Source organism: Rhincodon typus, chromosome 42, assembly GCF_021869965.1.
Source record: "Rhincodon typus isolate 14 chromosome 42, sRhiTyp1.1, whole genome shotgun sequence".
Lineage (NCBI taxonomy): Eukaryota > Metazoa > Chordata > Chondrichthyes > Orectolobiformes > Rhincodontidae > Rhincodon > Rhincodon typus.
This window is the reverse complement of record NC_063373.1, coordinates 1204044-1225878: the sequence shown is the minus strand read 5'-3', so window position 1 is coordinate 1225878 and position 21835 is coordinate 1204044. Positions and strand designations below refer to the sequence as shown.

The following is a 21835-nucleotide window of genomic DNA, read 5'->3' as shown; positions in this document are numbered from 1 at the left end:
TGGAGTAAACGTTTTTTTTTATTAATAGATAGACAAGCACGGAGGTGTGAAAATATTGGTTTTTTTATAAATTCAAAATAGTTTCAGACGAAATGGGGTGCGTGAATATCTACTAGGGGAACCAAATGCTTTGAAAAGCCAGTTTCCCATTTGGGAAATGCAATGCGTTTCCAGGGAGCCGGACGCATGCACCCTTATCTCCTTTCATCATTCCTCCTGTGGGTTCTGATTCCACGTTACAGTGCTCCTGGCTGGAGAACGGATCACACAGTCTCTTCTGGCACTGGTGACTGTTGAAGGCTCCTCAGTAACACTGAACTGCAGCACCATCACCTTGCTCAGCTTCGTGAAGTGGTACCCGTGGGGTAACAGGCAGGAGCCCCAGCTTCTGGTCACGGCCTCGGGCAGCGTGGTCGGAACAGGCAGGATTCAGGCTGCTCTTCACCGGGAACAGAATTATAGCATTTTGACCATCAGAGACACCGGGATGAACGCTGCTGCCATCTGCCTCTGCCATGTGATCATCACCATGATGCAACCAAATCAGCACCCAATACAGGAACGCCGAGGAGACAGAAACTATACTGACAGTTCACTATCTCAACCACAACAACCTTACAGAGGTGCAGCAATAACGGAGTGAAAATGAACTTTGTGGAGCTCCCACGTTCAATTTGGGAATATTGTATCAATGTTAATCGGTTAGGATTCAGAGTGTATCCATTTTGAAATCATTTCCACAGATGATATTATATGTCTGTAGATGACGTTAGCTTAGAAACCGGGTCTATTTGAGCCAGAGGGACACACGGTGCCAATTCACATCAGTAGCCCCTAAGAACCTCAAGTGTAACTCATCAGGGTTGATTCTATTCAGGATAATAAGAATAATCATGTCCTATTGACAGGAGTACAACACTGAAATAAACACCGGCTCTCCTCTTTATATTGCACAGCAAGCCAGAGCAGGAAATATAGCTGTTATACTTCCATCCACACACTGACCAAAAATCAAGGACCCGTGACCTCTTACACACTACATTAGTTAAACCAAGACAACGTTATTCGAGTCAATAACGAGAGCGACCTCTGTGAAAATGCAGGTGAAAAGAAGACTCAATAAATTGACATGAAAGATACCATCACGTAGTAGTTTTATTTTTTTTCCATTATGTTATCTCCCATCAAATTGAGGCTGAGTTGGCTGAGGAGAATCCAAAAGAAGCAGAAAATGAAGGGGAAACTCAGATTAAAGATAGAGAGACGCTTGCAGGCGGCGATAAAGACGGCAATGAGGTTCCACAGAGAAACTGAGAGTGGAGATCGATGAATGTGAGATGGTTGGTAGTGATACAAAAAAAAAACATCAAGAGGAGGAGTTTGATATAAAATACTGTGTGGTAGTAGTACTGATAAGTTTACAGTTACATTGAACCTTCGCTTGTTCAGACCCACACTATCACACAGATACACACACATACATATAAACAACAATCACACACACTCATACATGCACATAAACACACACATACAGAAACGAGAGCTGGTCCCCTGTTACGTTCTCAGCAGATAGAGTTCTATATGATCACCTCGATTATGAGAGGATTAATGCACCTTTTCCTCAATTCATTCAAATCAGCCTCTTCAGAAACCCCCATTCCAAAGTCGCACCCTCAGTAAACTGCTGTCGTGTCTCTGGATGCACCTGTCAGCTGTGAGAAAGTCAAACTTGGAAAAGGGCAGCTTTTTCCCAGTTTACTGCCTGCAAATCACACGACAGCAGATTGTTGAGGGTGTGGATTTGAACAGGAGGCTTCACATATGATTCTGTCTTGTGTCTATGGGAGCGCTCGGAGTCTGCAGTTTATTTTGTCAGCAGCTCCGGAAAACAATTTCGTGAAAGTTTGATCGGAGGTTAATTTGGTTTCCTCTCGGTGTGAGTTTGAGCTCCTGATAGCACACTACAGCAGCCCAGGATTCACGTAAACCCCAGCGGACGCAGAGCCCATCTGCGGTTCAAGGAAGTTTTTGTACTGGGGTGAGACAGTTTCTCATCACCGTGTAGTCACTGAAACCGCAGTAATACATGGCAGTGTCAGTCAGCCGTAGCCCAGCGATAGCCAAACTCGTCAATTTTTTCGAGGTCTCAAGTTGCATAGAGAAACGATCTTGCACAAAACTTGCTTTACCATCATCACCATCAGTATCTTGCCACAGAATAAACTCAGGCGGTGTGTCTGGGTGCTGACGGTACCAGTATAATGTATAACTGCTCGATGTAGTATCATAGGTGCAGTTTAGAGCCACAGCCTTTCCTGCTTTCTGAACATATGAGGAAGGTGACTGAGTGACAGAATCTCCATGACTCATGTCTGAAAGGGAAAACAGACATAAATTGTCAAGTGTCAGGCTGTGGTCAGTTCATGCTATGATCGAATGAACAAATGTTAAATGCATTTGCTTCAAGTTTACCTGTTAGAATTGCTCCCCACACAACCCAGATGCTAAGTAGCCGCATTGCTGCTGTCCTCTGTGCAGCCGGATATTTGAAGGCACCCATTCTATAAACCCGCTGTCAGTAAAATGCTGACGTGTCTCTGAAGGTTTCCACTTCACTGGCTTGTGGGTGGGAGGAAGAGAGCAGACTCGCAGTGAATTGACACATCCGAGAAGAGTTACAGTCACTGCACTTAAAATGCATCAGTGAGAATTCTGATTGACTGACCTCCATCCATGATAAGCAGTTCCCCAGAATCATTGTACACTTGACTCTGAATACCCTTTTTTTTTAACTGCCCACTTCCCCAGTTGATGCCAATTTTTCTTCTTAATCAGTTCGCAAGTCACCAAAATTGCTGACGCTCCTCGCCGAGATTTCCCCCCGCCCATACTCCTCGCAGCCCCACAAACTGTTCCCTTTCTGAATACAGCCCCTCAAGCCCCACCTTCTCCATCATTGGAAGCAACCTCAGTCGTAACCAGCATTATCTCCATTATCACTTTTACCAAACTCTGCATTCTGCTCCTCTATTGCTGTTTCTCTGTCCTCAGGCTCAAGATTACCACTGTCTCCCTATGTTACTCCCTCTCAGCGTTCTTCACGGATCTCGCTCTCATCTTCCTCCTTCCTCTCTGTAGGTGCTTTCTGACTCACTGAACACAGAGGCCTCACACGGCAGAACCCACTGCACATCTGCATAATTTTTCAGTCGTGATCCTCAGGTCATGGGGATACAATGGCCTAGTGGTATTAACACTGGACTGTTAATCCCGAGACCCAGACGATGTTCTGAAGACACGGGTTCGAGTCTCGCAATAAATATTTGGAATTAAGAGTCTGATGACCGTGAACCCATCGTCAGTTGTTGGGGAAAAACCCACCCGGTTTACTAGTGCCCTTTAGGGAAGGAAACTGCAATCCTTACTTGGTGACTCCAGACCCACAGCAATGGGGTTGACTCTTAACCACCCTCTGGGCAATAAATGCTGGTCTAGCCAGCGAGGTCCTCATCCCATGAATGAAAGGAAAAAAATCTTCAGTTCGACCACACTGTGTGTGGATATGGATGTTTCTGTGTGTGGGGGTGTCTCTGAGCGTGCTTGCTCTTCTCTCTGTGCAATGGAAGATATTTTTCAGGGCATCCAAAGCCTCTCTGCGTTGCTTTTGCCGAAGTGATACAATGCCACCCTCTGCTGACTGTCTGAAGTTACTGTAACCGCAATGTGAAAATGGCCAGGGTATCAGTCAGGGACAGAACAGTAGCGTCAACATACATATATAGACAAACAGAATCAGTGTGGGTATTAGAGAGGTGGCCATAGAAAAGATTACAGAGGGGTAAATGTGGGGATTACAAAGAGGGTGCGATGTGGGCAGCGTGAGGATTACAGACGTAAGTTCTAATCAAGTTCTCTCAGAATCATATGTTTCAATTCAATCACGTGAGAATTTTGCAATCTCAAGAGGTTACAAGTCCAACCTATACAGTCTTTCCATGTCTATCTCAGTCTTGAACATACGTAGCACACAAGCTGTTATAAACAATTCCACACATTCTTTTCCCTCTAAAGAAGAAGTGTCCCTTCAACTCAGTTCTGGCAAGATGGCGGCAGAGTAGGATGCTCCTGCCAGAGTTCCTCTGCTCAGCCTGTTCTTTTTCTTTGTTTTCCTATTTATTGTCCTCTTTCTTTTTCTCCTTCTCTCCGGTCAGCTTCGGTAGTGAATGCTGATAGAGCAGCAGGCGCCAGCAGCAAGTCCCTGGAGCAGCATGGCCCGGAAAAGCACATGGGCTGTGATCCCGGGAGCAGCACGTGGGCTGTGAGCCCTGGAGCAGTGTGTAGGCTGTGAACCTGAGAGCAGTGCGTGGGCTGTGATCCCGGGAGCAGCACGTGGGCTGTGAGCCTGGAGCAGTGTGTAGGCTGTGAACCTGAGAGCAGTGCGTGGGCTCTGAGCCCCGGAGCAGCACGTGGGCTGTGAGCCTTGGAGCAATGCGTGGGCTGCAAGCCCGGGGCCAGCACGTGGGTTGTGAGCCTGGGAGCAACGCGTGGGCTGCGAGTGCAGGAGCAGCGTGTGCGCTGTGAGCCAGGGAGCAGCAGGTGGGCTGTGAGCCCTGGAGCAGTGCGTGGGCTTGGAGCCTGAGAGCAGTGTGTGGGCTGCGAGCCCGGGAGCAGCACGTGGGCTGTAAGCCCTGGAGCAGTGCGTGGGCTCGGAGCCCGGGAGCAGTGTGTGGGCTGCGAGCCCGGGAGCAGCACGTGGGCTGTGAGCTCTGCAGCAGTGCGTGGGCTGTGAGCCCCGGAGCAGCACGTGGGTTGTGAGCCTGGGAGTAACGCGTGGGCTGCGATTGCGGGAGCAGCAGGTGGGCTGTGAACCCGGGAGCAGCACGGGAGTTGTGAGCCTGGGAACAGTGTGTGGGCTGTAAGCCCTGAAGCAGTGCGTAGGCTGCAAGACCGGGAGCAGTGCAGAGAAGCAACCAAGGATCATCGCGAAGGCAGCGAGTCCTGGGCAAACACCAGCCTGGGGGAGGCAGTCCTGGCACTTACCCTGGAGCAGCTGAGTGCCGGTGTAGAGCAGTATGAGACTTGGAGCACAGCAGGGATGGCTGTTGGACTGGCCAATCAGACCACGTGTGGAGGCCCTACTGTAAGATGTTACACTGCATTGTCTATTTCAAATTTCCTTCCTTGCTGTAATGTCAACCCTTTAATGACTTTCTATTTTCAACTTACTTTTCAACTCCGTAGGTTACACAACTACTTCTATTCTTCTGCTGTGCCCAAGAATTGTATCTGGGTACTTGTAACTAAGATGTCGCTGTAAGAAGGCAGACATTGTGAAAGCTTTTCACTGTACTCCTAAAATGAAATACACGTGACAATAAAAGATATTCTATTGTATTGTATGTTAAATGTGTGAATCCTTATTCTGATATTATGCCTTCTGCTCCTAGACTCCCCCACGGGATAAAATAACATTTCTGCGTCCACTTCGTCAATTTTTCATTACACACATCCAGATCATGTGGCACTTGAATGTGAGCCTCATGACACAAATAGGGGCGCTACCACAATGGTACAAAATCCCTCCACACAGCTCGCTCATTATCCGACGAATAATGCTGATGATCATAAAACACAAAGCATGTTTACTCGCATCATTTCTCTGCAGACCTCCAATCCTGGATTAACACAAACTAATTATGTTCTACTTTCGTGGGGTTCGAATCGGAATGGTTCCACGCTTTAGAGTCCAGGAGTGGAGCTGAATGTCTGGTCTGTTAATGGTCACTAACAAATCAAGAAATTGAGCAGGTTTTCCAGCATTACGAAGACGGCTGAAGTACAACCCGCCATTTTAAGAGAATCTAACTTTGAGTCCGTTATATGAGTCAGCCTCATTACATTGTGAGATCTGTCTATTGTGTGCAAACGTTCCGTGATCCAGAAACTAGCACTGAACAAACACTACCTCTTAACAAAACGTGGATTGTTGGAGATGAGGAGTGAACTGTTCAGAATGACAGGCGGGTGAATGCAGAGAAACAAAGGACAAAAGGAACATTAGAATATCTCCAGGGAATTTATGAACGTCAGCTGGACCTGCGAGTTGAGCGCAGTAAAGACTGCACACTGTCTCTGTTGGAGTTGATGTTGCTGTCAGTTTGAAAGGTTCTGGGCGCTACTGTCCTCCCTCTTTGAGTCCCAGAACAGTTTGACCTGCAGTAACGGACATCCACCAGCAGAGAGTACATTGCATCACGCTGAACGAAAGGGAGGGAAACAGAGAACGGGCTTGAGATTTCTTGATCAATTCATTTATCATCATCCCTGCAGTCAATTTATCTCACAAAACCACACACAGCTGCTTCTGAGTTGATATTATATCCGTGAGACAACACTTCAGGTGAACGTTTCTAATCTTTTTAACATGTTTGTCATCAGACACTGAGACATCCAGAACATTGGGTTGGCACGGTGGCTCAGTGGTTAGCCCTGCATCCTCATAGCTCTCGGGACCCGGGTGTACGCTCTCCCTGAGCGTCTTTGTGGGCTTCTGTCAAGCGGTCTGGTTTCCTCCCACAGTCCAAAGATGTTCAGGTTAGGTGGATTGGCCATGCTGAATCGCCAACAGGGTCGAGGGACGTGAAAGTCAGGTGAATTTTCGGTGGGAAATATAGGTTACAGGGGTGAGTCCGGCTGTGTTGCTCTATGCAGAGTCAGTATGGACTTGTTGGACCGAAGGGCCTGGTTTCATACTGTAAGGATTGTATGAATACGCATCAAAACACACATGCAAAACCTCCAAAACAAACATGGATAACAAAACTTTCTAACCTACACACACACACACACACACACACACACACACACACACACACACACACACACACACACACATATAGATTAGCAGTAACATCTGCATGCACAGATGGAAACGGTTGCCTTTAGTTTAGTGTGTTGGTGGAAGTATAATGACAGCACTTCCTGCCGTGGACTATAAAGAGGAAAGTCGCTGTTTATTTCGGTGTTGTACTCCTATCAATAGGACATGAAGATGGAGTTGTGATTAACGTTGATTATCCTCAGTGCAATATTTCCAGGAGAGTTACACTTTAGATTCTCGCCCCTAACCGTCATGTGATCTTTACGCATTTCCATTTTGAGACAGCAATATTACTAGGTGGTTAAAGATGCCCTTTATTATTGAGTGTTTGGAGGTAAGCGTTAAAAAAAAACTGGCAGCACCTTCCAAACCAACGACCATTTCCTTCTAGATGGACCAGGGCAGCTGATGCATGGGAATAGCATTAGCGTCAAGTTCCCCTCCAAATCACTCATCACCCTGACTTAGAAATATATCACAGTTCCTTCATTGGCACTGGGTCAAAATCGTGTACTCCACTCTCTAACTGCTCCCTGCGTCTCCCTCCACAACAAAGGTTACAGCAGTTTGAAAAAGCAGCTCACCACCACCTCTTCCATGGGCATTAGGGATGGGCAACAAACACCATATCAACTAGCGCCGCCCACATCTGCTCAGGGATCTAATCACCCGGTAGCCAACAGCATCGTTGGGGCATCAAGTCGAGACATTTTCTCAGACTGAGTGTTGAGAAGCAAAGACTCTGACATATGGTGGGATGATGTGAATGGTGTAAATGTCTTTCTTTTCACTGACATATTAAAAAGCCCAGCGGTGAGAAGACTTTATTAAAAAATTAATTTGAGGAGAAACCAGCTGTATGAATATATGCCAGAATGTGCCCATTGGAATGAACGGCCAGTTTCCCCATTGAAAAATGCGTTTCAGGGAGCTGAATGCTTGCACCCCTTCTATCCTTTCACCATTTCTCCCATGGGGTTTGATTCCATGTTACAGAGCTCCTGGCCAAAGAACGGATCAGACAGTCACTTCCCACACTGGTGGCTGTGGAAGGCTCCTCGGTGACAATGAACTGCAGCACCAGCAACTTGCTCAGTTTTGTGAACTGGTACCGGTGGCGTGAAGGTTGGGAGCTGCAGCTTCTGATCACTGCCAAAGGCAGCGTGGTCAAAGCAGGGAGGATTCAGGCCGCTCTTCACCGGGAACAGAAATACAGCACTTTGACCATCAGAGACACCGGGATGGAGGATGCTGCCGTCTACCTCTGCACGGTGATCATTACTGTGTTCCAACTCAGTAGGCGGCCACTACAAAAACCGTAGGGAGACAGGAGGTATACCGACAGCCTCACCACCTCAACCGCAACAACATTACAGAGTAGCGGTTACAAGTGAGTGAAAATGAGTTTTGTGGGACTCCCACATGCAATGTGGAAACTGGGACGATTCTGTGACTTTAAGAGGTTTTACCTTTGCCCTGTTTTCTTTAAAGAGAGAGCTTGAATAAGCGGTGTAGAACTGGCTAGTGAAGACCACTTGAGAAAAGAGCTTGGCAGACTTGAGGATTTTTTTTTAGCAGCCTGAATGGTGTGGCCAGATCTCACAGATCAGGATGTTTTCATAGAATCCCTACAGTGTGGAAACAGGCCATTCGGCCCAACAAGTCCACAGCAACCCTCACAGCATCCCACCCTGACCCATCCCGCATTACCCACCTAATCCACACATCCCTGAACACTACAGTCAATTTAGCATGGCCAATCCACCTAAGCCTGCGCATCTTTGGACTTTGGGAGGAAACCGGAGCACCCAGGGGAAACCCACACAGACACAGGGAGAACGTGCAAACCCCACACAGTTAGTCACCTGGGGGTGGAATCGAACCCAGGTCCCTGGTGCTGTGAGGCATTAGTGCTAACCACTGAGCCACATTTCTGGGTTTTGTTTTTTTTTTCCAGAACCATCAGAAGATGTTGGGGTCTCCACAGATTTAGAAGTTTCAGTAAATGTCTCCTGGCTGCTACTCTCTCCAAACTTTCTCTTGATTTTTTCCCCTATTGGGTTAGAGAACTTCATGCGACAATCTGTGTCTAAAATAGCCTTTTTTGCCTAGGAGTGTATTTATGGGATATTACTACATTGGAACAGCCAATTAGTAATAATTACTGCATCTATTATTCAGCAATGTTTTCTACTAAAATTAACTTATTCTAAATTCTTTCTTTGGTTGTATTTTAACGACAGTGTTTAAATAAATTGTGTTTTGCTCTATGTTAGTTAATTTGATCAGTTGAATAGCAGGTGGAACACAATATGTTACGTCTGCCTTTAAAATAAGAAAACGTTAGGGTCGAGGCTACCTTATACAAATATTTTGAGGGAGTGTTGTCTGGTCCATAACAGACTGCGGGCTCTTGTCAGGACCAACATTTCCAATTCCAGGTTTGAGTTTAGACTTACTGTGTTCAAAGGCAGCCAGTAGTAGGAGTTAATGTATTTTGTTAGGGTGTTGAATTCAGTTGCGTTAAACAGAGTGTGCCTTGTTTAATAGTGACTCTTGCAGTCATTAAGGGTTTTCTAGAGGTGGAAGAAGTGACTTGGGGAGTTTTACAGGAAGTGAATTAGGCGAATTTTTCTGAATTAGAGATGTAGTTGCCCCCTGTGTCTGCCAGAAAAGGCAAAATGAATGCAGCAGCCACGCAGCATTTAAAATTGCCCCCAGAATGCCATTGAACTCATTGGAAATGACTAAAATTCAATTCCAAGTCAAGCAGTTTGAATTAGAAACAAATAAAAAGAACGAACTTTCGTGGCATAACAAAAAGAAAGAGAAAGAGAAAAGGAAATTTAAAAAAGTTTGAATTATGACTAAAAGCAGAGGAAGAAGAAAAAGAGAGGAAGGCCCTAGTAGAAAAAAGAGAGAGAAGAAGAGAGGAAAGAGAGAGAGTTTGAACTTCAGAATTTAGCAATTAAAGAGGAAAGTCGACATGAAAGGGCGGAGGTAAAGGTAGAAAGTAGGCTTAGTGAGGGGGATAGTGAAGGTGAGCAAACCTATCGTAACCAAAGACCTGATGGGGATTTGTTTAAACATGCCCAAGCATTGCCTAAATTCGACGAGAAGGATGTAGAAGCCTTTTTGATTTCATTTATGAAATTGGTTAAACAAATTAAGTGGCTGGTGACCATGTGGCTATTGGTGATTCAAGCAAAATGGGTCGAGGTAGTGAGCTATCTGCATCACTATCAGAGGAAGTATCTGGGGAGTTTAATTAGGTGAAAAATGTCGCCGTAAGTGCATATGAGCTGGTACCAGAAGTCTTTAGACGCTTCAGCGATCTAAATGGGAACCCTGTTCAAATGAACATTGAGTTTCAAAGAATCAAGCAAAGTCATTTTGTTAGGTAGATAAGGGCATTGAAAATAGATCAAACATATGACACTCTTCGATGATTATTTTTGAGGAATTCAAAAGCTCACTTCCTGATGAATTGAGAACTCATGTGGAAGAGCGGAGAGTTAAAATTGCAAGATTAGCAGCTGAAATGGTCGCTGATTGTGAGTTGGTTCATGAATCAAAATGTGGCTTCTGACATCAATTTCACTCTGCGAGTGATAGAAATTAGGAAAAGGACAAATCCTCGGGTGGTAAGGGTAAAGTAAATCTCATTGAAAATAATGTAGATAGTTTACCACAGAGTGAAAAGGAAACCTATCAGGGGGTAAGGAGAAATCAGAAAAAAACTCAGATATTTTCACTGCAATAAAATAGGCCACATCAAGTCACAGTGTTGTTGATTCAGAAAAAAAAAACACTTGGAAGGTGGATGTAGGAAAACAGGATAAGCCAGTGAGTTTTGTTCAAGTGGTAAAAGAAAGCACAGTGGAAGCCAAAAAGCTGCACGGAATGTACAACCTGGTCAGGGGTTGGTTGGAAAGAAAGGGCCAGATCTCCTTAAACAATTTACTTGTGAGGGTAAAGTTTATTCACAAATGCCAAGCAGAGCAGGTAAAGAAATTACAATTTTAAGAGATACAGGAGATAAGGAAGTTGAAGTGCAATTATCGGGGACCACGTTTGATCAAATTATTAAGTAAAAAAACAAGGACAGGTGGGGGATAAAGTGAACATTTTTGGTTCAGAGAAAATAACTGAATTACAACAGAAAGATGAAAAATTAAAGCAATTGTCTGAAAAAGCATACACAGACGAAGAACCTGAGTGTATCCCAGAATGTTACTATCCTAAAAATGACCTGTTGATGAGGAAATGGAGACCATCGCATATTCAGGCAAATCAGAAGTGGACAGAAGTTCATCAAGTTGTATTAACGGTGAGTTAAAGAAAAGAAGTGTTGTGGGTAGAACGTGAATTACTAGGAGGTCATGTGAGAGTTAAGAAAACTCAAGCCAAAATACAAAGACGTTTTTATTGGCCTAGACTGCATAAGGATGTGATTGACTTTTGTAAGACATGTCAGACATGTCAGGTAATTGGAAAACCTCAGGCAATGATAAAACTAGTACCTTTAATACCCATTCCCACATTTGAGGAACCTTTTACAAGAGTCTTAATTGATTGCGTGTGGCCCCTACCTAAAACAAGAAGTGGGAATCTGCATTCGTTGACCATTATGGATGTGTCCACTGCATTCCCACAGGTCATTGCTTAGTGCAGTTTCACACATAAAAGGATTGCAGAAGAGTTAATCTCGATACGGACTACCTACAGATATACAAACAGATCTACATCAAAAATATTCAAGAAAGTTATGGATAGCTGAGGAACAAAACAATTCAAATCCAGAAATGCATGGATCATTAGAATTGTGGCATCAAACTTTGAAGACCATGTTGAGGTTTATAGTCAAGACTATCGAGAGGATTGGCATAAAGGAATTCCATTGGTACCTTTTTGCAATCAGGGATGCACCAAATGAATCTACCAAATTTAGTCTATTTGAATTAGTCTTTTAGCATGCAGTGAGAGGACTGCTGAAATTAACTGAAGAGAAATTGGTGAGTCAGAGTTCAGCGACCACACATGTGGACATTGCATCAAATTTTAGGGAGAAATTAAATACAGTGGTTGAGTTCGCTGGACAGCATTTAAAAGTAGTGCAGCATGTGATGAAACAGGAAGCAGCAAGAAACCAAAATTCACAAATTTTGCTAGCAGAGATAAAGTATTAGTGTTACTTCCAGTGATAGGTATATCTTTAAGTACGAGGTTAAGCAGACCTTATCGAGTCAAAAGGAGATTGAGTGCAATGAATTATTTGATAAGAACATCAAATGGAAAGAAATCTCACAGGGCGTGTTGTGTGAATATACCCAAAGAGTATTTTGGTAGGTAAGAATAGAGAAAGGAGAATCTGTTACTGGTTACAACACAGAGTGAACAAGCAAGTTCAGAGGATTCTAAATTAGACATTCCTCAAATTAAATTGCACAATAAGGAACTTCTCAAAAATTGCGATAAACTACTAAATTATCTTCCAGAGGAAAATCGAAATGACCTGAAAAACATATTACAATCACATGGGGAGTTTTTTGGGAATAAGTTGGGAAGTACTAATCTCATTACGCATGATACAGATATAGGAAATTCTGTTCCAATTAAGCAACAAACTTATAGACTTAGCCCTATAAAGTTGTCACAGGTTCAAAAAGAGATTGAACGTATGCTCAAAGACAATATAATCGAAGTGATTTGCAGCGACTGGAGCTCACCAACAGTAATGGTGCCAAAACCAAATGGTACCCAACAATTATGTATGGACTAATTGCAAAGTCAATGCAGTTACAAAGTCTGAATCACATCCGCTTCTGCGTTTGGAAGACGGTATTGAAAAGGTGCAAATAGCAACTTATACTTTTAAGGTGGACTTAATCAAATGATACTGGGAGGCATCAGATAATTTAGATTTTGTGACACTGAATGGACTATACTGATTTAAAGTCGTGCCATTTTGCATGAAAAGTATACCAGCCATATTCCAAATATTAGGCAATCATTTCTGGATTACCCAAGTTTGTGGAGTATATCGACGATCTGGTGATTTTTATGCACATGTGGAAAGAACATTCACAGCATCTGTCACAATTATTCCATTGACTTCAGGAGGCAGTTTTGGTGATAATCTTGGCTAAGAGAAAGTTTTCAAAAGCTCAAGTCACATTTATGGGCCATGTTGTCGGACATGGACGGATGGTCCCACGTGATATGAAACCAAAAGTTATTGGGAGGTTTCCCATACTATCGACGAAAGTGGCAGCATTACAATTTTTGGGATTGAGTGTGTTTTATCAGAAGTTCATACCGAATTTTAACAGTGTGGTTGCTCCATTGATTGACTTACTAAAGGACTGCAGAAAATTTTTGTGGGCAGCGGACTGTCAGAAAGCATTTGAAAGCCTGAAAGCTGTGTTGACCACGGCCCTAGAGTTAGCCACACCAAATTATGCCAAACCATTCAAGGTGGCTATCGATGTGAGTGATGTGGGTGTCAGTGCTGTACTCCTACAAGAAGACAACGAGAAGATAGAAAGACCTATTGGGTATTTTTTCCAGAATATTGAATAATCTTCAACAGAAGGATTCCACGATTTGGAAGGAAACCTGGAGCTTGGTGTGGGCATTTCAACATTTATATTGCCAGTAATGTGTCTGAGGCAATTGTATATTCTCGCCATAGCCCTTAAAGTTGTTGGAGAAATTTAAGGACAAAAATTCCAGACTGTTTAGATGAAGCTTATCATTCTCAGCCATTCAATTTCAAAATATATACGTGGCAGAATGAGAAAATGGAACTGCTAATGCATTGTCGCGACTTTGATGAAGAAAGATGGAGATGTTCGATAATGGAATAAGCAGACTGAAATAGAATATAGCAGTGAATATTTGCATATGCAATACATATGTAATTGGAGTTTACTAATAAAGTAAGATGAAGGATTTTATTTTGAAGGATGCCTTATTTGTATATTGATGGTTCGTGTTTTTTTGAGGTGGGGAGGTGCGAAAATGCTGTGGTTTTGAAAGAATATTTTGTCCTGTTATCTTTTAAGAGAGAGCTTAACGCGAGGTTTAGAGCTGAACAGTAAAGACCACTTCAGTAAACAGCTTAAGAGGCTTTTTTTTTCTAACAGCCTGAATGAATGTTGCCAACTCTCACAGATCAGGATTTCTGGGTTTTGGTTTTTCAGTAGCATGAGAAGCTAAATGCCTCCTCGCTGCTACTCTCTCCGGATTTTCTCTTGATTTTTTCCTCCTGGTTTGGAAAACTGTCTGTGAAAATCTGTGTCTGAATTTGTCTTTTATACCAAGGGGTGTGTTTAAGGGATGCTACTATATTAGAACGGTTAATTAGTAATAGTTACTGTATCTATTATTCTGTTACGTTTTCCACTAGGGTTCAGTTATTCTAAATTCCTCTTTCTTTGCTTGTATTTTAATTGTAGTGCATAAAATAAATTATATTTTGCTTAATGTCGCGTACTTTGACTAGTTAAATTGCCTCTGGAACACAGCATGTTACATCTGCTTTTTAATTAGAAAAAGTTAAGGTCTAGGCTACCTTGTTAAAACATTTTGAGGGGTTCTGGTCTGGTCCATAACAAAATATTGCATGAATCTTAAACGATGTCAATCTAGAGTGTATTTATTTTCTAAACAAAGTTGTACGCAGTTCTGGATGTGAGGGAAGAAACTATTTATGCCAGAGGAAGGGACACAGCCTCTGCACATCAATTTTCCCCACGAGCCTCAATTGCAACTCGCCTGGGTTGATGACACTCAGGATTAATCACACCTCTATCTTCATGTCCTATTGACAGGAGTACAACACTGAAATAAACAGCAGCTCTCTTCTGTGTAGTGCACAACAGGCCAGCGCAGGAAGTGTAGCTGTTATACTTTCGCCCACAAACTAATAGAAATTCAAGGACTGGAACCTCTTACACACCACGTTAGTGAAACTGAGAGAATAATATTGTCAGTAGCGAAAGTAACTACCGTGAAATGTAGCTGAAAGGAAGGCTCAATAAATTGAGATGAAAGGTACCGTCATGTCGTTGTTTTATTTTTGGAGGGGCGTCTTTCATTATGGAGTCAGCAATCAATTGAGGCTGAGTTCACGGATCCAGAGAGAATCCAAAAGACTGAGACAATGAAAGTGAAACTCAGACTAAAGATAGAGAGACGCCAACAGAGGGCGATAAAGACGGCACTGAGTATCCATAGAGAAGCCATGGTGTGGAGGTGCCGGCGTTGGACTGGAGGTGGACAAAGTCAGAAGTCGCACGACACCAGTTATAGTCCAACAGGTTCATTTGAAAACACAAGCTTTTGGAGCCTTAGTCCTACTTCACGTGTTGGTCTGAGAGGTGGTATCAGACACAGAATTTATAAGTAAAAGATCAAAGGTTCGCACCATTGGTGGGGACCTACTAAACAAACCTAAGATGCTGTTAAATCTTTAATCAACGAGGAGGTTTTAATTGATTAATATGTATATGCAAATCCCCGAATTTCTTTCAAGTCACGGTCCTGAGAAAACTAAAGAAAGAACTAAATTCTGTGTCTGAGCCTACCTCTCGCACTAATACCAGAAGAAGGACTGGGGCTCCGAAAGCTTGTGTTTATAAATAAACCTGTTGGACCACAGAGAAGCCAACAGGGGAGATCGATAAATGCGAGACCGATGACAGTGATACCAGGAAGCACCAGGAGAGGGAGCTTGATACAATGTACAGCAGGGGAGTATAGTAAATCTACTCAAGAACCGTAGGGAGTAGTACTGATAACTTCATTCTCACGTTGAACCTTCACGCATTTGCACTGTGTAGTACAGATACACATACACAAACTCTTCAAAGCACATTCACAGGCAAACAGCACTATTCAATGTGACAGAGATAGTAGGAACTGCTATTCAATGTGACAGCAGCATTGACTCGCACACAGAGGCAGTGTGCTGTGTTTGCTGCCCGTAACTCGTACGTCAAGTGGCCCTCATAAATTCGCTGATAGTAGGAGCTGCAGATCCTCGACAAGATACTGGAGATTCTGAAGAAGGGCCTAGGCCTGAAACGTCAGCTTTCCTGCTCCTCTGATGCTGCTTGGCCTGCTGTGTTCATCCAGTTCTACACCTTGTTATCTCATAAATTCGCTGTTGACATTTCAGTATTTATTTTGTTTTTGGTTTTCCTACTCCCTTACCATTCTGAGCACCTTCTTCCACAACTTCCACGTCTATTTCTCGGATTTACAGTCCACAGTTTGTTAGGAGGTGTATTTGTTTAGAGTAAGCTTCTGGATCAGGGATGCTGTGTGAACACTTGGACCAGTATAGCAGTGTTAATGCGGCTGATCTTTACCATCTTGTTGCACGGCTGTGCAGCAGAGTCTGTCTACCAGCAGAGGATGGCGTTGTAGCTCTTTAAACACAAGTTGGAGGAACACGGGGGAGAGAAACTTGCTTTTCAATTCATTCAAAGTCGCACTGCACCTACCTCCCATTGCCCGCACATACACACACAGACAATTTCACACACTCTGCGTGGATACATACACTCAGACACAGAGGGAACATTCACACACATAGACACATACTCATTAGCTCTTACACAGGAGTGCACAGACAAACACACACACACATGGACAAACATTCACTTGTGCCCTCTCCACACTGACTGTATGAGTGTGAGTACGAGCTGATGCTGTGTCCATTTGAATGGTGCTCCAAGCTCCCTCTCACTGAGACTATGTGCTAAGGGACGCACTAAAGCTTAGGACAGCAGCCACCAAGGTGCGGTGGGGAAAAGACCATGGTCTGAGGTCTTTTTGCTGATGGTAAACGGCGATTCTTTCTGTTATCGGACACTCCTGGCGCCTCAAATATACGTAAACATTAATTTTGTGTGAGAGGTCTATGTGTTTTTTTTGGGGGAGCGATAGAGTCAAAGTTCAAAATTTTGTTTGCTTGATATGCAACTGTGTAGAACCGAACTGCTTTTGTGTCAATGTACGTTATACATAGATTTTAATGAATAAAGTATATTTTTTTAAAAGGAGTCCCTGATGGATTTTAACTCTCCTCCGATGCAGTAGCGTGTGGAGGGTGGCACAAGAGAGAAACAGGGAGTGGCTTCGAGATTTTTAATTAATTAATTCCCCGGAGAAAATATCTCCCACTCATTGGAGGGATGTATATACACAGATTCAGGTACGAACAGACAGATGGCACACACACGCGCACACATACACACACACAGATAGATAAACTTTTAAACACAGACCAAAGAGAGACACAAGTACAACGACTTAGCTACACATAGACACTGACAGAGACGTATATCCACATAGAGAGGTGTATATGCACACACGTGAAAAGTAACATTGCTATAGCCCTACCAGACCACAATTCTACTCTCCCATTAGAGAAGGATGAATGGTGATGGTTTCACCTGAGGGTTACCATTTCTCAGACGAAGGGGGACATTGAGACGGTGAATCCTTCATGCTAACCCCAGCCGATGCAGCAAATTGATCCCAGGCTGTGGGTGTCACCCAGTATCACAAACCAGCCATCAGACATGCACAGTGACTTAGATACACACATAGAGATATAGATGTGCACAGTATACACACACACACATACACGCACAGAGATACACACAGAGGCACACACTCAGACATAGATATACACAGGGAGATAAGCACACAGACTTAGATACACCCACACACAGGTATAGATGTGTACAGTATACACACACACATGCATACGGAGAAACACAGAGGCACATACTCAGATATTGATACACACAGGGACACGCACACACAGACTTAGATACACACACACACACACACACACACAGATATAGGTATGCACAGTATGCATACATTCACAGACAGAGATACAGACAAAGACACACGCTGAGATATAGACACACAGAGACACACACAGAGAGACTTAGTTACACATACAGAGACATAGATACGCACAGTATATATACACAGAGAGAGAGAGAGACACACACACTCAGATGTAGATACAGACAGATACAGACACACAGATGTATGCAGACAGAGACACACATTCACATAGACTGAGATACACACAGTGACACAGACAAACAGACTTATATACACACAACCACAAAACACAGATTGAGATACTTACACAGAACACATGCATAGTCTGAGACACACAGAGACATACACACACAGATTGAGATACACACAGAGACACATACACATACACAGACTGAGACACACGCACAGACACATGCACAGACTGAGGTTCACACAGAGATAAGCACACACAGTCTTAGACACATACAGAGACGCGCACACACGCAGACTGAGATACACACAGAGATGAACAGACACACAGACAGAGATACGCACAGACACACACAGAAATGTAGATACATACAGACATAAGTACACACAAACCAAATACACACAGGTGCACACAAAGACTTAGATGCATATACAGAAACACACGTATGCTTAGATACATGCATACACACAGACTTAGACACACATAGAGACACATACTCACAAACAGACTGAGATACACATATAGGGAGAAACACACACGCGCAGGCACACAGACTGAGATACACAAACAAACACACACAAACACAGACTGAGATACACACACATAGACACTCACCCAGACTTAGATAGGCATACAGATTCAGATACAAACAGAGAGTCATGGTACATGCAGACATACAGACACAGAAATACCCACACAAGCAGACTTAGATAAACAGAGACACAGGCATGCACACACAGACTTAGATACGCACACACAAAAATATAGACAAACAGAGACGCTTACACAGACACCCATAGACATAAATACACATACACAGACTTAGGTGCAGGCACAGAGATGTAGATACACACACATATACATGCACATACAAACAGACATCCACACAGAGACTTAGGTAAACACAGACACACACACACACACACACACACACACACACACACACACACACACACACACACACACACACACACACACACACACACACACACACACACACACACACACACACACACACACACACACACACACACACACACACACACACACACAGCTCCATTCATGGAAAGTGCATGTCACAATCTGGGCACAGCATTTATTACCCCGGCCCTAGTTACCCCCTTAAGAAGGTGAGGGTGAGCTGCCTTCTCGAGCCGCTGCAGTCTATGTGCTGTAGGTAGACCCACAATGCCCCTTGAGGAAGGGAATGCAGGATTCTGACCCCGGTCACTGAAGGAACGGCCAATATATTTCCAGAAGGTAGATTTTTCCTGAAGAAGGGTCCAGACCAGAAACGTCAGCTTTCCTGCTCCTCTGATGCTTTCTGGCCTGCTGTGTGCATCCAGCTCTACACCTTGTTATCTCAATATATTTCCAAGTTGGGATGGGGAGTGACTCAGAGGGGAGCTTGCAGGAGGCTGGTGTGCCCACGTACCTACTGCCCCTTGTCCTTCAAGATGGAGGTGGTCGTGGGTTTGGAAGGTGCTGCCTGAGGATCTTTGGTGAATTAAGTCCAGATACCAGAGAGAGACAGAAATGAGTGATCTAGCTGGGAGTAGATGCCTCGAAACTACTGCCCTCCTTGATGTCAGTGACCAACATAGATAATGTCACAGGACACCATCCATCAACCCAGAGTTTGGGACAGGTCTCCCGAAGGGAAGAGATCACAGCAGCCAGTCAGTTTCAGATAACTAGTGACCATGAGAATAAATTCGGGGGCACAGTACGAGTTTACCAATGCCCTGTTCCAATCGATGCCCCACTCCTATCCAAGGGTACTTACTGAGCAGATACAGCAGGACACATTGTGGTGGACAGCACTCCATACCAGACAGAGCTGCCTCGTTGCTGAACGAACACAGTCGGCCAGAGACAGGGCGTGAAGATCTGGCTGGGAAGTTGCGAATGGTGTTCTGCTCTCTCCGTCAGAGCAGAGTCTGCCGTCAGATCCTACCCACAGCAGGAACCCATCCCCTCTGCCTGCTCTCCCCCGGGTCCAGGCTCACACAGGGAAACTCCGCCATGCACATAAGTCAATCTTCGTGTGTAAACAGGGGCTGTGAATGGAACGAATTAGCACCCTGGAACCAGATCACATTTACTCTTTACTGTTTGACAGAGAGAGAGAGAGAAAGAGAGAGAATGAGAGAAAAGGAGAGAGAGAGAAAGAGAAATGCAGAGAGAGGGAGGGAGACAGAGAAAGAGAGAGAGAGAAAGAGAAATGCAGACAGAGAGAGAGGAGGGAGACAGAGAAAGAGAGAGAGAGGGAGAAGGCCTTGAAACCTCACTGGTTGTTAACTTATAGAGTCATGCAGCACTGAAAAAGACCCTTCAGCTCAACTCGTTCATGCCAATCATGTTTCCTGAACTAAACTAGTCCCATTTGCCAGCAATTAGCCCATACCTCTCTAAACCTTTTCGACTCATGTAACCATCCAGATGCCTTTTAAATGTTGGAATTGGACCAGCCTTCACCACTTCCTCTGGCAGCTCGTTTCATACACCCACACTCTGTGTGAAAAAATTACCGCCTGATTCCCCTTTCCAATCTTTCCCCTCTCATCTTAAACCTACGTCCCTCTAGTTTTGGACTCCCCTACCCTGAGGAAATCACTTTGTCTATTCGCACTACCCGTGCCCCTCATGATTTTATAAACCTCTATAAGGTGACCCCTCAGCCCCCGATGATCCGGGGAAAATAACCCCAGCCTATTCAGCCTCTCCATATAACTTAAACCCTCCAACCCTGGCAACATCCTTGTAAATCTTTTCTGAAAACCTTCTCAGTTTCACAACATCTTTCAATTGCTGGGAGACCACAATTGTACACAGTATTCCAAAAATGGCCAAACCAATGCCCTGTCCAGCCGCAACATGACCTTGCAACTCCTACATTCAGTGGTCTGAGCGATAAAGGCAAGTGTACCAAATGCCTTCTTCACCACCTTGAATTTTTAACGATCATTTCGATATTGTGCATTGTTCTAGATTGCATGTGTGTGTGTGTACTGTGTGCGTTTAGAAACCTTTAAATTAGAGTTATATGTAAATATTTCTGTAATTCAGTTGCATGTGTTTTTTTATTCATTCATGGGACAAGGGTCGTCGCTGGCTGGGCCCAGCATTTATTGCCCCGACCCTAGTTGACCCCTTGAGAAGGTGGGGATGAGGTACCTTTTTAAACTCCTGCAGTCCCTGTGCTGTAGGCTAGACCCACAGTGTCCCTTAGGGAGGAAATTCTAGGATCCTGACCCAGCAACACTGAAGGAACAGCCGATATATTCCCACATCAGGATGGGGAGTGGCTCAGAGTGGAACTTGCAGACGCTGGTATTCCCATTTCTCTGCTGCCCCTTGTCCTTCTAAATGGAAGTGGTCATGGGTTTGGGAGGTGCTGCCTGAAGATCTTTGGTGAATTGCTGCAGTGCATCCAGATTTCAGCTTCTGTTCTGACTTATTTGGAACTATCTTCTGTTGTGAAAATAAAAGTGGACCGTGTGGTGGTTACTCTAACTGATACTGTCACATACAGGTACATCTGCAGTCAACACATTGGTAAGGATGAGGTCAAGTATGTTTTTCCCTCTTGTTGGTTCCCTCACCACCTGCCACAGATCCAGTCTAGCAGCTATGTCCTTTAGGACCCGACCAGCCCAATTTGTGGTATTGCAGCCAAGCCACTCTTGGTGGTGTACATTGATATCCTCCACCCTGAGTACATTGTGTGTCCTTGTCATCCTCAGTGCTTCCTCCAAGTGTTGTTCAACATTCAGGAGTACTGATTCATCAGCTAGAGGTATGTGGTAATCAGCAGGAGGTTTCCTTGCCCACGTTTAACCCAAAACCATGGAGTCGAAGACAATGTTGAGGACTCCCTCCCAAATGTA

At 44.1% G+C, this 21835-nt stretch overlaps 1 protein-coding gene and 1 gene segment (V, D, J or C); one reads left to right on the top strand and one right to left on the bottom strand.

The window, feature by feature from the left end:
- Window positions 1–21835, top strand: part of LOC109922686 (T cell receptor alpha chain MC.7.G5-like) — an 89005-nt gene that overhangs the window by 43087 nt on the left and 24083 nt on the right. Inside the window, exon 4 of the mRNA XM_048619160.1 lies at window positions 4505–4518. Within this exon, the coding sequence (XP_048475117.1) occupies window positions 4505–4518 (14 nt within the window). The remainder of the gene's footprint in view (window positions 1–4504; window positions 4519–21835) is intronic.
- Window positions 1570–19878, bottom strand: LOC109924115. The segment is given in 2 exon segments: window positions 1570–2372; window positions 19732–19878. Coding segments are annotated over 2 exon segments (399 nt in total).